This window comes from Chrysochloris asiatica, unplaced genomic scaffold (genome assembly GCF_000296735.1).
Source record: "Chrysochloris asiatica unplaced genomic scaffold, ChrAsi1.0 scaffold00409, whole genome shotgun sequence".
Classification (NCBI taxonomy): Eukaryota; Metazoa; Chordata; class Mammalia; order Afrosoricida; family Chrysochloridae; genus Chrysochloris; species Chrysochloris asiatica.
In genome coordinates, this window is record NW_006408927.1 from 1,080,338 (window position 1) to 1,093,825 (window position 13,488).

General features: G+C 52.4%; 1 protein-coding gene across 1 annotated transcript in view; it reads right to left on the reverse strand.

Annotated features, from left to right (window-relative positions):
* Positions 1-13,488, reverse strand: part of SBNO2 (strawberry notch homolog 2 (Drosophila)) — a 39,669-nt gene that overhangs the window by 18,515 nt on the left and 7,666 nt on the right. Inside the window, exons 2-3 of the mRNA XM_006876713.1 lie at positions 7,785-7,852; positions 6,679-6,808 (exon numbers count right to left, since the gene is read on the reverse strand). Of these exons, the coding sequence (XP_006876775.1) occupies positions 6,679-6,808; positions 7,785-7,852 (198 nt within the window). The remainder of the gene's footprint in view (positions 1-6,678; positions 6,809-7,784; positions 7,853-13,488) is intronic.

A 13,488-nucleotide genomic window follows, 5' to 3' on the forward strand; every position in this document is an offset into this window, starting at 1 on the left:
CCGTGATATACACCAGGAGTCCTCTGAGGAACCAGGATGGGCACAGGAATTGGGGTCGTGAGAGAGAGGGTCTGTCTAGCCAGAGCCAGGACAAAACCGTACCGAAACCCATCCCTGTTTGCAAAGCTCCACAAACAGTACTTCATGGGGGTTTGCGGGAGACGACGGGTGTCCCAGTCACACATGCCCGGTTGGTGACCCACGGCCCCGACCCCTTAAGATCCCTCCACGCCGTCCAGGCATGCTCCCACCATTCCAGCTCAGTCCCTAAACTCCAAATCTCTCAGGATCATTAGGCAGGGGGGCTGTGGTAGACAGCCTTCCGAGGATCCCACGGAGAACTATAGGGTCTCCCTCTCTCGCCCCATCCCTACCCACCCCGCGGAGCAGGAAGCCCTTGTTACCTGGCCGAGCGAGGCGAGGTGCAGCCAGAGGCGCAGCCGGGACATGGCGCGGAGCTAGCGCGGGAGGCGCCGCGGCTCCGCATGACCCCGCGCGGGCCGGGCGCTGCGGCCGCAGCGGTGGGTTAGTCACCGGCCGACTTCCTCCGCCGCCGGCTGACTGTCGGGAAGTGATGCCGCTGGTCTATTACCGGCAGCGCCCGGCCTTACTGGACGGGGCGGCTCCAGCGGCTGGCAGCGCTGGGCGCCGACCGGGAGGGGCAGCCCAACCCAACCAGGTCCCGCCTCTGGTCTGACCAGCACAGTTCCTTCCCAACCCGCCTCAGTTTCCCCAGCATGTTCACCTCCCGTCCCACCCCCAACCCAGCTCCTGGAATGCCCCCTTTGCAAGGGCTCTGGGTGTCCTTGAAACCCCACCATGAGCCCCTCCACCATCAGCCATCCATTTTGGGCTTGCTGGGGAGTCTCCTGTCAGAATCATGTGTCTTTTGTCAGAAAACAATCCAGATGATCGTTATGTCATGGTTGGACTTCTGGTCACCCTCACTGCAGGCTCAGTGGACGAAGGCCTGTCCCGCCAGCTCCAAACAGCCTGTGACTAGCCTGCACTGACCTGGGCCTACAAACGTCTCTCTCAACCCCTGGGTCTGATGGTCCCCCATGGGCTGGGCCGGCTGTGTGACTCTCTGGGGAAATAACTCTGGGGTCTCAGTTCCTGTTGTAAAGTGTGCGGGCAGGTGCTAAAGGTGCCTCTGGGTCATCTGAAAGCGGATATGGTCAGGAGGGCACCCCTACCCACCTCCTCTCTGTCAGCACAAGTGGCAGCAGAGCTAATGTGGAGACTCAGCTCCCCTGGCTATCCAGGACCATTAACCTCATCCTCACCTGATGCAGCTCCTAGACAACTGTCAAACTGACCCAATGCCCCAGATCCCCAGCCACCACAACAGCCGCCCCCTAGTCAGGTTGTGGGCATTGTGGATCAGACCCACAGGGCCACACCTGCACCAGCAAGCAGGGCAGCTACACAAAAGATAACCGTCACCAGAGCTGCTCTGCTCCTAGGGGGCCACCCGAGAGAAACCTACAGTCACTCCATTCATAAGGTGGACATCCAAATGTCCCATCAGTGGGTGAATGGACCAACAACACAGGGTCCACCCACTCACCAAAAAGAAAACCTTAGAGTCCAAGGTAGAACGGCCCATCCGCCTTCCAAAGCTGTGAACAGTCTCATCATTCTCCTGACCATCTTTGGGTTCACAGCAGCATCGTCTATCCACACAAGACAGCTTGTTCAGTGATAGAGACATGGATGAACCTTTAAAAACTCCACAACACTGAAAAGCTAGATGGTGCCCAGCTACCACTGCTGACTGGGACCCCATAAGGAGGTCATGGAGAAAGTGGGAGAAAAACATACAATAGAGACAAAAAGGAAGAAGAAAAAAAAAGACTAGCTATCCTGGTCTGAGACTGGTGGAACCCGAGAATATAGTCCTCACTCATCAAACTAGGAACCGAACTCAACCCCATGGCTCACCTTTCAGCTAAGTGATATTGTCATTAAGTCAGCTCCAACTCACAGTGACCCTTTTATAGGGTTTCCGTGGAGCGGCTGGTGAGCTTGAACCGTCTACCTTGTGGTTCAAACGGACCTTGCAATCCAGCACATTAACCCACAGCGCCACACCAGGACTCCAGCTAAGTGATAACCCTAACTCGGTGTGCACTCCTTAGAACCAACCAGCTACAGGAACTGAAAAGGCAGCAATCTGCCCAGGGAGGAAGTGGGAAGAAGTGTGGCTGCGTTGTGCAGATGGCAATCAATGTCACGAATCAAGGTGTGTACGAAGTGTGGAAAGGAAAATGGATTTGCTCTGCAAACTTCTACCCAAACCACAGTAAAAAGTTTAAAAAGAATTACGCTAAAGGAAACAGACACAAAAGGCCAGATATTGATGGTATGACCTCACTAACAGGCAATCCCTAGGACAGGCAGATGCACAGAAAGGAGATTTCTGGGAGTGAGACCATCGACTACTCGGTGTTAAGTCCTCTTGCCTCGTAGCCTTTCAACGACAGTACTTTCTAAAAATGGACCGACCAGGAAACGGGACCGTGAAGATGAACCCACAAGAACGGACGCTCAGGAGAGGAAACAGCACGGACTGTGTCTCACTGCCACATTCTAAGCCCCTTGGGGTTAACCTTTATATGGCAGTAGATGAGTTGATGGAGCAGGTTGGAGGCAGCAGTTTCAAGGAAACGTGAAATGTTCTGAGTATGGGCTGGGGTTAAGGTTGGGGAAGGACTTTAAGCCCGAGGTGGGTTCTTCAGTGAAGAGTGTCATGTGGGCTTGGGAAGCTTTCTGGGGTCCCACATTCCTGCCATGCCCCTGTGAGACCCTCTATTCTACAGGGTTCAGCCAGCTTGTGGGAACAGGGGCTGGGATGCCCAGGGAGATGAGGCTTGCGGGGAGGAGGCAATTCTGGAAACCAGGAGGAAAGGAGCAGAGAGCGTCAAGGCTGGAGGTGAGATGTTGGGCCTCGGGAGCCCAGAGGCAGTTGTGGGTGGACATGGCCTGTGTCCCCAGGCCGCCACGGCCATCCTCACGTGCTCCCATGGCTTCGCTGATGGGACTCTCCCAGCCCCAGGCTGACGAGGCTGGGTGTCCGTAAGGAGGCAGCAGCTCGGGCATGGTGTGGCACCCTGACCCTCTGGCTCAGAGGCCAGTCTCGCTCATTCTTCGTCCACCTCTGATGGGGCCTCTGTTCACACTGATGGAGTGACCTCTCACCCAGCTTTACAGCCCGGTGGCGGGTGGGGTTCCTTCTGGTGATGAGACACCACAAGGTACCTCAGGGCAGAGGCTGGAGGTGCTGGGGGGAGGGCCATGAGGGCAGCCTGTCCAGCAGCCGGCCAGGGGCAGAGGGCTTCCTGTAACAACAGCCTTCTCTCCTCTCTAAGTCTCTTTGATGGTAACTGCTGAGCAGGGCGGTGGAGGGCGGGCCGACCCCCTGATCCCTGCCATCCACTCAGCGCACTGTGTGTGGGGAGCAGCAAGCACTTTCCCAAGCCGTGATCTCATCCCACTTCCCAGAAGGCTGGTGGGCAGCAGAGGAGCAGCCCCACCTTCAGGAGGAGAAATGGGGGGCGGGGTGTGTGTGTGTGTCCAGAGATGCCCTCAGGGCCAGGACCTGCTCCATCAGGGGCCCCTACATGGGCCTGTGCCTCCCTGCGCTCCCAGCTTCTGGGGACAGTGATTCATTCAGGGTCTCTGTTCAATGAACTCAGTGACCCCCCCAAAGTTAAGAGCAGGGCTCTGAGACCCCTGTTGGGAAGTCTGCCAAAAGGAACTAGTGTGGCCCTGACCAGCAGTGGTCTCCATGGGCTCAGGGCTCTAACACAGTAAAAGGCAGCTTGGGGTCCCCACCAGTGAGGTGAGAACAAAGGAGCCGGCACCAAGTGGTTTGACTGTTCCCTGAAGGCAACATGGTGACAATGCTCATCTGCTTTCTCTTTTTGCTTTGGCTGCTGGGAAACTCACTCAGGGTCAAGCTGAGGTACCACATCAAACTGTTAAATCTTCAGGTTTACAGTCACTCTCTTCCTAACCCAGTTCTGATCCCTGATTTACAACCAATAGGAACACTTCCAGAATGCTCCATGGGCTGGGGCCACAGGAAGGCTGCCCAAGCTACAGAAGCTTCCACTGTATGAACACAAGCTTTAGGCTTTAAATGGGTCAGCAGGTCTCAGTGGCTTCAGGAGACTCCAGGGAACACTGCCTCTGGCCACTTCCAGCATCTAGAGACCCCACAGTCCTTGGCCCGTGTCCCCTTCCTGAATCTTCAGAGCCTGCCTCAGAACATCCTGCAGTCTCTCTGGGACTCTGCCCTCCCACTTCCCTCAGAGAAGGAGCCTGTGATCCTATAGGTCCAATCATCTCCCATCTCAACAGCCTGCCCGTTACCCGCCTCAGGGCCCCCGACCTTGTCAGGCACCAAGCTCCTAGAACCAGGATGTCTTTGGGTCATCACTGTGCTGGAAGGACGTAACCAAGCCAAGTCATCTGGACAGTGACCCTGTCCCCAAACGGGAGAAGGCTCTAGGGAGCCAGTAGGCAGGGGTGCTCAGATCCTACAGCGTGACCCACAGGAGGCTCCGGCCCCTCCTCCACTCTGTCAGGAGAAGACCCTGTGGGTCCAGGGGGAACCTGGGTGGAAAGGGACACAGGCACTGGGGGGTGTTGGTTGGACTCATGAGCGGGAATGGCCGGCTAAGCATCGCCAGACATGTACTGACAAGCAAGGTTCTGACAAGAGCGGGCAGGGAGCGAGCGGCCCCGTGGGACCCTGGCTCGAGAAACCGCATCAATTCTTGGCAAGGCCTGGAAGGCGGTAGCTGAATACATTAGTGCAAGACCAAGGGAGGAGGGGACTGTGCGGGAAAAGGCACCTCCATCCACCCATCCCTGGAGACTCCTCCCACTGGGTCTGCTGACCTCCGACCCGTCAGGAGAGTTCTGTCCCTCCTGTTGGGCACAGGGCTCCTGCAGTGCTTCGGTCTCCCTGTCTGCACAGTGGGAGAGCAGCCAGGATGCCCAGCTGACCTCTACTCCTGTGTCCCTTCTAGGCCACTGTGTGCATGGCCATAGCAGGTGGGCAGGGTTGAGCCCACAATGGGGCCCCGAGACCTAGGCTGCTCAGGGTCTCAAACACAAACAGAACAATGTGTGTGAGTGTGTGTGTTCCCTCCCCTCTATCCTACCACAGCTCCTCTTAGCCCCATGAGGGGTCCAGCCCTGGGGTGGCCAGAAAGGACAGACACACAGGGACAGAGGAGACACAGACACACAGAGTCAGACACAAGACAGACACATGGACAGAGACACAAAGAAAGACAGAGAGAGAGATAAGATGCAGATACAAGGCCAGACAAACAGAAACAGACACATGGACGGAGATACACGGATGACAAGGAGACGGCCCTCTGTGGGGGATGGGTAGAGGCCCAAGCCATTCCACAAGCCTCCTTTCTCAGAGATGGAGATGAGGCGGGACCCCCAGTTAGACCCTGACAGACGTCTCTATCCAGCCAGGAAGGCATGGCTCCAAGGGAAGACCTGGGGACAGAAGGCCACATGGTGGGGACCCTTCAGCTCTCATGGGGCCTGTGGCAGGGGTGACAAGGAGGGTTACTGATGATGGTCCATCCACAGCCACTCCTGTGCAAAGCTGGGCTCTGAGAGGGCTGCCTTGAGGAAATGCAGTATGGGGGGCACAGGGTCGTCCGCACAGGCCAACTGATGACACACTGGAGTCCTGTGGTTGCTATGATACAGTGCCACATGGGACCGCACCCCTCCCTAGGCTCCAGGGCAGGGTCCTTGCAGCTCCCATCTCTGCCTCAGTCCCCTTGGGATGACCCCTCTTCAGTCTCTGGCCTATCCTGCTCCAGTAATGACCTCATGCTGACCTGAGAACACTTGTAAAGTCTTCATTCCAAACCAGGTCTCATTCCTAGGCACCAGGGCGAGGGCTTGCGGCCCATCATTCTGGGAGCCAAATGATCTGCTCTTGCCAAGGACCCTACGAGCTGGCAGCTCAAATCCACTCAGCAGTGCTGCAGAAGCAAGACCTGGCGATGAGCTTCCCTAGAGGTCATAGCTACGAACTGATTCTGTAGTAACTCTTCTCTGGTGTAGGGTTTACCCTGAATGGGAATCACACTGACAACCAAGGACACTCTAGGATGCTGTCCGATCCGATGGTTCATCATCAGAGCTGGACTCTGAGCATCAGGGAGGGAGACGCGGGTTTAGAGGAGAGCCAGGTGGGGTCAGCACCTGCACACGTTAGTGGCTCCACTTGTCCTCCCGGAAATCTCGTCCCAACTGGCCTGGTAATTGCTGACCCAGCCCTCCCATGCAGAGAATTCACCTATTTACAGAGCTGCCTGAAGACACATGGTCACATGTATGAGGAAGTCCCCGCCACGCTAGGGACCAGAGAACCTGGGAAAGACCCTAAACTTCCCTCCTTATGGAGGGCAGGCAGAGGCCATAGGCAGATCTGGGACTGGGGTGTGTGGCTGGGGGTGTGGTCTTGTACCTGTGGGCGGGGTCACATGTTGATGGGGAGGTGGGGCTGTGGGTGGAGCTTGAAGCAGCGGGCATGGGTAATACATGGAGGCCCCCACCTCAGCATCTTACTGGTACTCTGCCTGTGAATGACCCCCTCCTCCTCAGAACAGCGCTCCCTGGGGTCCCTACCTGAGGAAAGTCACTGCTCTTTGGTAGGAAGCTGGGGCCGTAGGTAGGGACCGCAGAGACGTAGCTGGTGTCTGGGCACGGCTGACCGCCCATGGCCGTGTACAGGTAGGAGGTGGAGGTCCCAAACTGGCTGGAGGGAGAAATGAGAAGGAGGTGACTAGGGACAGGTGGGTGGGGTCTCGCTCAGCAGCATATGGACACTCCTCAGCCATGACCCAGCTTTACCAGTGTCTGCTGGGAGCCAGCTGGGGCCACAAGGCCATGGACGTGACCATTCACCCGGCTTCCAGAACCTGACCTGAAGTGATCTCTGGAGAAGTCCACCAGACCTTGCTGACCACACTGTAGCCCAGTCACTCGGCCAGTGGGACTGCACAGACCATGAGATACCCCCTCCCTCCCTGGCTGAAGGTTTCTGAGGCTGGGACCTGCAGTGAAAGGGGGCTCTGGGTGGCAGGTAGAGAACAGCGCCCCCCTGGCTGCCTCTCTCCAGCCTGAGGAATAAAGTCTGCCTAGGCCCTGGAGTGTCACGTCAATAGCAAGAAGAATGAGAACCCAGAGCCAATGGCTCCTAGGTCACTGCCCGCCCTGCCCTTCCTGCATCTCCTCTGCTTACAGACATGCCTAGTGTCAGGGGCAGCAGCAGGAGTGATGGAAGGCCCGATGCAGGCACCACGTGGGACCCTCTCTTCTCCTCACTCAACTCCAGGGATGTGCAAAACCTCCCAGTTACAGCTGACCCATCTTTCCCGAGTGGTAGCTCTGTCCTCGGACCTCACCCTTCCTGCCCCTGCTGCCCTCAGCAGCCCCACAAAGCAGGCTCCCCACATCTCCGACAGACTTACCAACATGCCTGTCCTCTTCCTTGGGCCCTCTTCACCTTAAGGATTTTGCTCCCCTATCCCTGAACCCTGGGCCCCTCTACCCACAAAGCCTGCCCCGTCGTCCTACTCTCTAGGCACGGAGGAGCCCACTGAGGAGCCAGCAGGCCTCCTAGCAGGATCGGGGAGGGTCCGTTTGTCGTCATGTCTGTGTCTGGGTATCAGCAGCACAGTGCCCCAGTGACTGGACCCCAAGGTGCGCACAGCGGTACAGGGGGCACTTACTGGCTGTCTCCGGAGAAAGCCCGATAGGACGCTGGCGCCACGTACCAGGGGCAATGCAGCATGGCGTTCTGAAAGACAGAAAGGCGACAGTCAGGCAGGCAGGGACAGGGCGGAGAAGGATTGCCCATCTGTGTCCAGCAACTGAGGGAGAGCGCTGAGAGCCTGAGAACCCCGAGTGGTCGCAGTGTCCCTGTCAGCTCCGCCTTGGCTACAAAATTAATTTATCAAAATTTAGGTCGGAGAAACCACAGGGAGCACACCAGCACCAAGGCCAGTGGCCTCCAGGCTACCTCCCTGCATTCACTCTCATCAGGGGATGTCCGTGGAAGATTCTGGAAGCCACGCTACAGCCCTGGTCATCCAAGCATCTCCTCAGTCAGAACCAAGTCACTTCCCCATTCCTGGCCCATTTGAGGGAGGGAGACTATGCCATGCATTGGAATATTTCAGAGCAGGATTCAGACCCCACATCCTGCTCACCACCCGTAATAGCCCAGAGAAAACGGTCCCACCCTGGAGCTAAAGAGGCCCAGGGTGTGAAACAGCCCCTGGACCAGGGCAGATGGGAGGTGAATGCGTAGACTAGGAATGTGGGCTCAGTGGGGCCTCAGGGACCTCTCGGATGTGGGAGCTGAGGTGGGGGGAGGGCGGACCCATCACTAACAACACATCCATGTGTGCTGACAGGGGGTCCAGGCTGTCCTTTCTCAGCAGACAGCCTTCAAGGCCTGATTCAGCAGGTTAAAGTCATGTGGCTCTAAGTGGGAATGACTCATCAGGGACACCCAGTTCCCATCTGTATCAGTCAGCCAATCAGAGGCTTCTTGAGGATTTGCTATAGGTCCTAAGACATGATTGGTCCAAGAATGGACATGGGAACCAAACCAGCCAATCAAAGCCTTCCAGCAATGGCTCCTCTTTTACAGAGGTAGACTCTAGAATGTGATTTGCCCAGAGGTTGGCATTGGACCCTGGCCAGTCACTAAGAACCTTCCTGGGGCTCTCCTACGAGGGGCAGACCCTGCCCCACCCACATGCAAGTGGGCACAGGAAAATAAAGTTGCCCAGGTAAATACAGGATACCCAGGTAACCCTAAGTTTCTGGTAAACAATGAAGCACCTCTTGGTATAAGAACAGCCCATGCAATATCCGGGACACTGGTGTTGCTCGCCACCATCTGTCTGTCAGTTTGCCATACTGTGGTGGCTTGCCTGCTGTGATTCTAGAAACTATGTCACCAAATTTTTAAATGCCATCAGGGTCACCCACGGTGGACAGGTTTCAGCTGAGCCTCCAAACTAAGACAGACTAGGGAGAAGGAGAGACAGACGACTTCTGAATATTTAGTCACTGAAAACCTTAGGAACAGGAGTGGGGCGCTGTCAGCTAGAGCGCCAGAAAATGAGTCCCTCACGTTGAAAGTCACTAAACCGCGATTGGGCAAGAGCTGCCTCCTCAAAGGAGAGTTGACTGTGATGACATGAATGGAGTAAAGCCCTCAGGACCTTCCTTTGCTAATGGGACACGACTCAAAAGGAAGAGAAATAACTGTAAACACCCACTAATAATCAGAGCATGGAATGTGTGACGTACGAATCTAGGAAAACTGGAAATTGTCAAAAATGAAATGGAATGCATAAACATTGATATCCTAGGTATTAGGGAGCTAAAATGGGCTGGTACTGAACATCGTGAACTGGACAAACACAGGGTTTACTATGCCAGGAAGGACAAATTGAAGAGGAATGGCATTACATTCATCATCAAAAAGAACATTTCAAGATCAATCTTGAAGAACAACACTGTCTGTGATAGTATAATATCCATATGCCTACAAGGAGTCCTGGTGTGGCGCTGCAGGTAAATGTACCGGACTGCAAGGTCAGTTTGAACCAGAAGGTTGGCAATTCAAGCTTGGAAACCCTCTACAGAGTCGCTGTGAGTAAGAACTGACTTGACCACACTTACTAACAACAACAAAAAGGAAGGCCAGTTAATACCACTATTATTCAAATTTATACACCAACCACTAAAGCCAGTAACGAAGAAACTGGAGAACTCTATCAACTTCATCCGTCGAAAACTGATCAAATATGCAATCAAGAGGTACTGATAATTATTGGTGATTGGAATGCAAAGGTTGGAAACAATAAGGAAGGATCAATTGTTGAAAAATACCTTGGTGACAGAAACAATGCTAGAGGTCACATAATAGAACTTGCAAGACCAATGACTTTATCATTGTAAATACCTTTTTTTAAACAATATGGACCTCACCAGACGGAACACACGGAAATCAAATTAACAATATCTATGGAAAGAGATGGTAGAAAAGCTCCATATCATCCCAAAACAAGGTCAGGGCAGACTGTGGTATAGGCCATCAATTGTTCATACGCAAGTTCAGGCAGAAGACGAAGAAAATGAAAACAAGTCCACGAGAGCTAAAATATGACCTTGAATATATCCCATCTGAATTTAGAGATCATCTCAAGAACAGATTTGATGAATTAGACACTAAAGACCCAAGACAAGAAGAGTTGTGGGGTGACATCAAGAACATCATACAGGAAGAAAGCAAAAAGTCATTAAGAAGACCAGAAAAAGGAATAGACCATAATGGATGTCAGAAGAGACTTAGAAACTTACTCTCCAGTGTAGAGATTCTAAAACAAATGGAAGAAATGAGGCGGTAAAAGAGCTGAATAGAAAGCAGAATAGGTTAGCTCGAGAAGACAAAGTCAAATATAACGAAATAGTCAAAGATCTGGAGTTAAAAAACCAAAAGGAAGAACATGCTCAGCATTTCACAAGCTGACAAGTCTTGAGTTGAAATATTGAAGGATTCTATGTGCAAAATCCTGAAGGATGCAGAAAGCTTCAAAAGAGTCACTGTACCAAAAAGAAATGGACAATGTTCACCCATTTCAAGAGGTAGCACATGATCAAGAGCCAACAGCACTGAAGGAAGAAGTCCACGGTGCATTGAAGGCATTGGCAAAGAACAAGGTACCGGCAGTTGATGGAATACAGACTGAAATCTTGCAACAAACTGATGCAGTACTGGAGGCACTCACTCATCTCTGCCAGAAAACCGAGATGACAACTGATTGGTAGAGATCCATATTTGTGCCCATTCCCAACAGCGGTGACCCAAGGAAATGCAGAAATCATTAGGCGGTGTCATTAATATTACAGACAAGTAAAATTTTGCTACAGCTAATTCAAATACAGCCGCAACATTACACTGACAGGGAACTGCTAGACGTGCAAGCAGTATTCAGTCAAGGACGTGGGATGACGGATATTATGGCTGAGGTCAGATGGATCTTGGTTGAAAGCAGAGAATACCAGAAAGATGTTTACTTGTACATTACTGACTCCGCAAAGGCTTTCAATTGTGTGGATATAACAAGCTATGACAACACTGTGGAGAACACTTGCTTGTGCTCATGAGGAACCTGTATATAGACCAAAGGCAGTTAACTGAGCAGAACCAGGGAACATCAAATGGTTTAAAATTAAGAAAGGTGTGTGCCAGAGTTGGACCCTTCCAGTACACTTACTCCATGTGTATACTGAACAAGGAATACAAGAAGCATGGCATCAAGGTCAGAGGAAGGCTCATTACCAACCCGCGATATGCAGATGACACAACCTTGCTTGCTGAAAGTAAACAGAACTTAAAATACTGATGAAGATCAAAGAGCACAGCCTTCAGTATGGGCTGCACCTCAATGTAAAGAAAGCAAAGATCTTCACCACTGGACCAGTAAATAGCATCATGATAAATGGAAAGAAGACTGAAGTTCTCAAAGACCTCATTTTTTTTTTTTTTTTGATCCACCATCAACACTCACGGAAGCAGCAGTCAAGAAATCAAACGACATATTTATGGCATTAGGCAAATCTGCTGCACAGGACCTCTTTAAAGTGTTCAAGAGCAAAGGCATCAGTCTGAGGATTAAGGTGCACTGACCTAAGCCACGGTATTCTCAATAGCCTCATAACGCACGTGAAAGTTGGACCCAAGTAAGGAAGACCACAGAAGAATGGATGCATCTGAGCTGTGGCATTGAAGAGAATATGAAAAAGTACCATGGTCAGCAGAAAGGCAAACAAATCGGTCCTGGAGGAAGCGTAGCCAGAATGCTCCTAGAAACCAGGGGGGCGAGACCTCGGCTGTCATACTTTGGACATATGATCAGAAGGGACCAATCTCTGGAGACAGACATCATGCTTGGTAAAGCAGAAGGTCGGTCAAAAAGAGTAAGACCCCCCAATGGCAGCAGCAGCTATGAGATCAAACACAGCAACGACTGGGAGGTTGGCCCAGGACCGGGCCGTGGTTCATCCTGTTGTGCAGATGGTTGCTATGGGTCATCATCAACTCGATGGCACCTAACAACAACAACAACAGCATGTTACTGGGAGTAACTGGTGTTACTAGGGTTTCAAATTAAACAAGGGTACTTTACGGTTTTAGCACAATGGTGACGAATCGGGTTGTGAACCGCAAGGTCAGAAGTTTGAAACTACCAGCTGTTCTGAGGGAGAAAGATGAGGCTTTCTGCTCCTGTAAAGATTTACTGCCTTGAAAACCCTGTAGAGGGTCGCGATGAGTCGGAACCGACTCCACGGCACATAACAACAACAACTTTACGGTTTTGGTGTCCCTACATGTTGCTTTGTGGTGCCGTGGTGGCTTGTGTGGTACTGTAATGCTGCACACTATGTTACCGGTGCTTTAAATACCAGCCGATTACCCACGGAGGGCAGAGGTCAGCTGAGCTTCCAGACCAAGACAGGCTAGGAAGGAGAACTAGGCAGGCCACTTGTGAAGGGTCAGCCACAGCAAACCCAGGAGCCTGTCAGATACAGTGCTGGTAGAGAGCTAGCTCCTCAGGTCACTGAAGTTAAACAGACGACTGAGGAAGAGCTGTCTCCACACAGTGGCGTCGACTGTGATGTGAACGGAGCAAGGCTTTTCGGGACCTTCACTTGCTGATGGGGCACAACTCAAAATGAGAAGAAACAGCTGAAAACATCCATTAATAACTTAAACAGAGAATGTACACAGTATAAATCTAAATTGCATCCACTGCTAAAAAGAGCTTTCTCAAGTACAATCCTGTCTGTGATAGGGTAATATCCATAAAAGTCTACAAGGAAGACCAGTTACTACCACTATTATTCAAACTTACGCACCAACCACAAAAGTCAACGATGAAGTAACTGAAGGATTCTATCAACTTAGACAGTCTGAAATGGCCAAACAGGAACTCGAGATGCACTGAAAATTACTGCTGATTAGAATGCGAAAGCAGAAAACAAGAGACAGGACTGGCAGTTGGAATATGGCCTTGGTGACAGAAATGACACTGGAGATGGCGTGTCACTGGCTGAATGTGTGTCGGCTTTGGTGGGTCATGTTGGCAGTTATGTGACGATCCCCCACGGTGTCATCTATCTGATGTGAGACACCAATAAGAGAATTAAGTGTGGTTGTAATACCATTAACCCTATCACAACCCGGAAGGCGAGGTAAGGGAGTTCCCCAGGAGTATAGCCTGCAACATCTTCTACAGCAGAGATCAGAGGGCCCTCCGAGCACCAGGAAAGAAGACGCAGGATCGGAGTGTGTCTGATGCCGGGACACAAGGAAAGCTCCCAGATCCAGGGGAAGACTGATGCCGGGACACA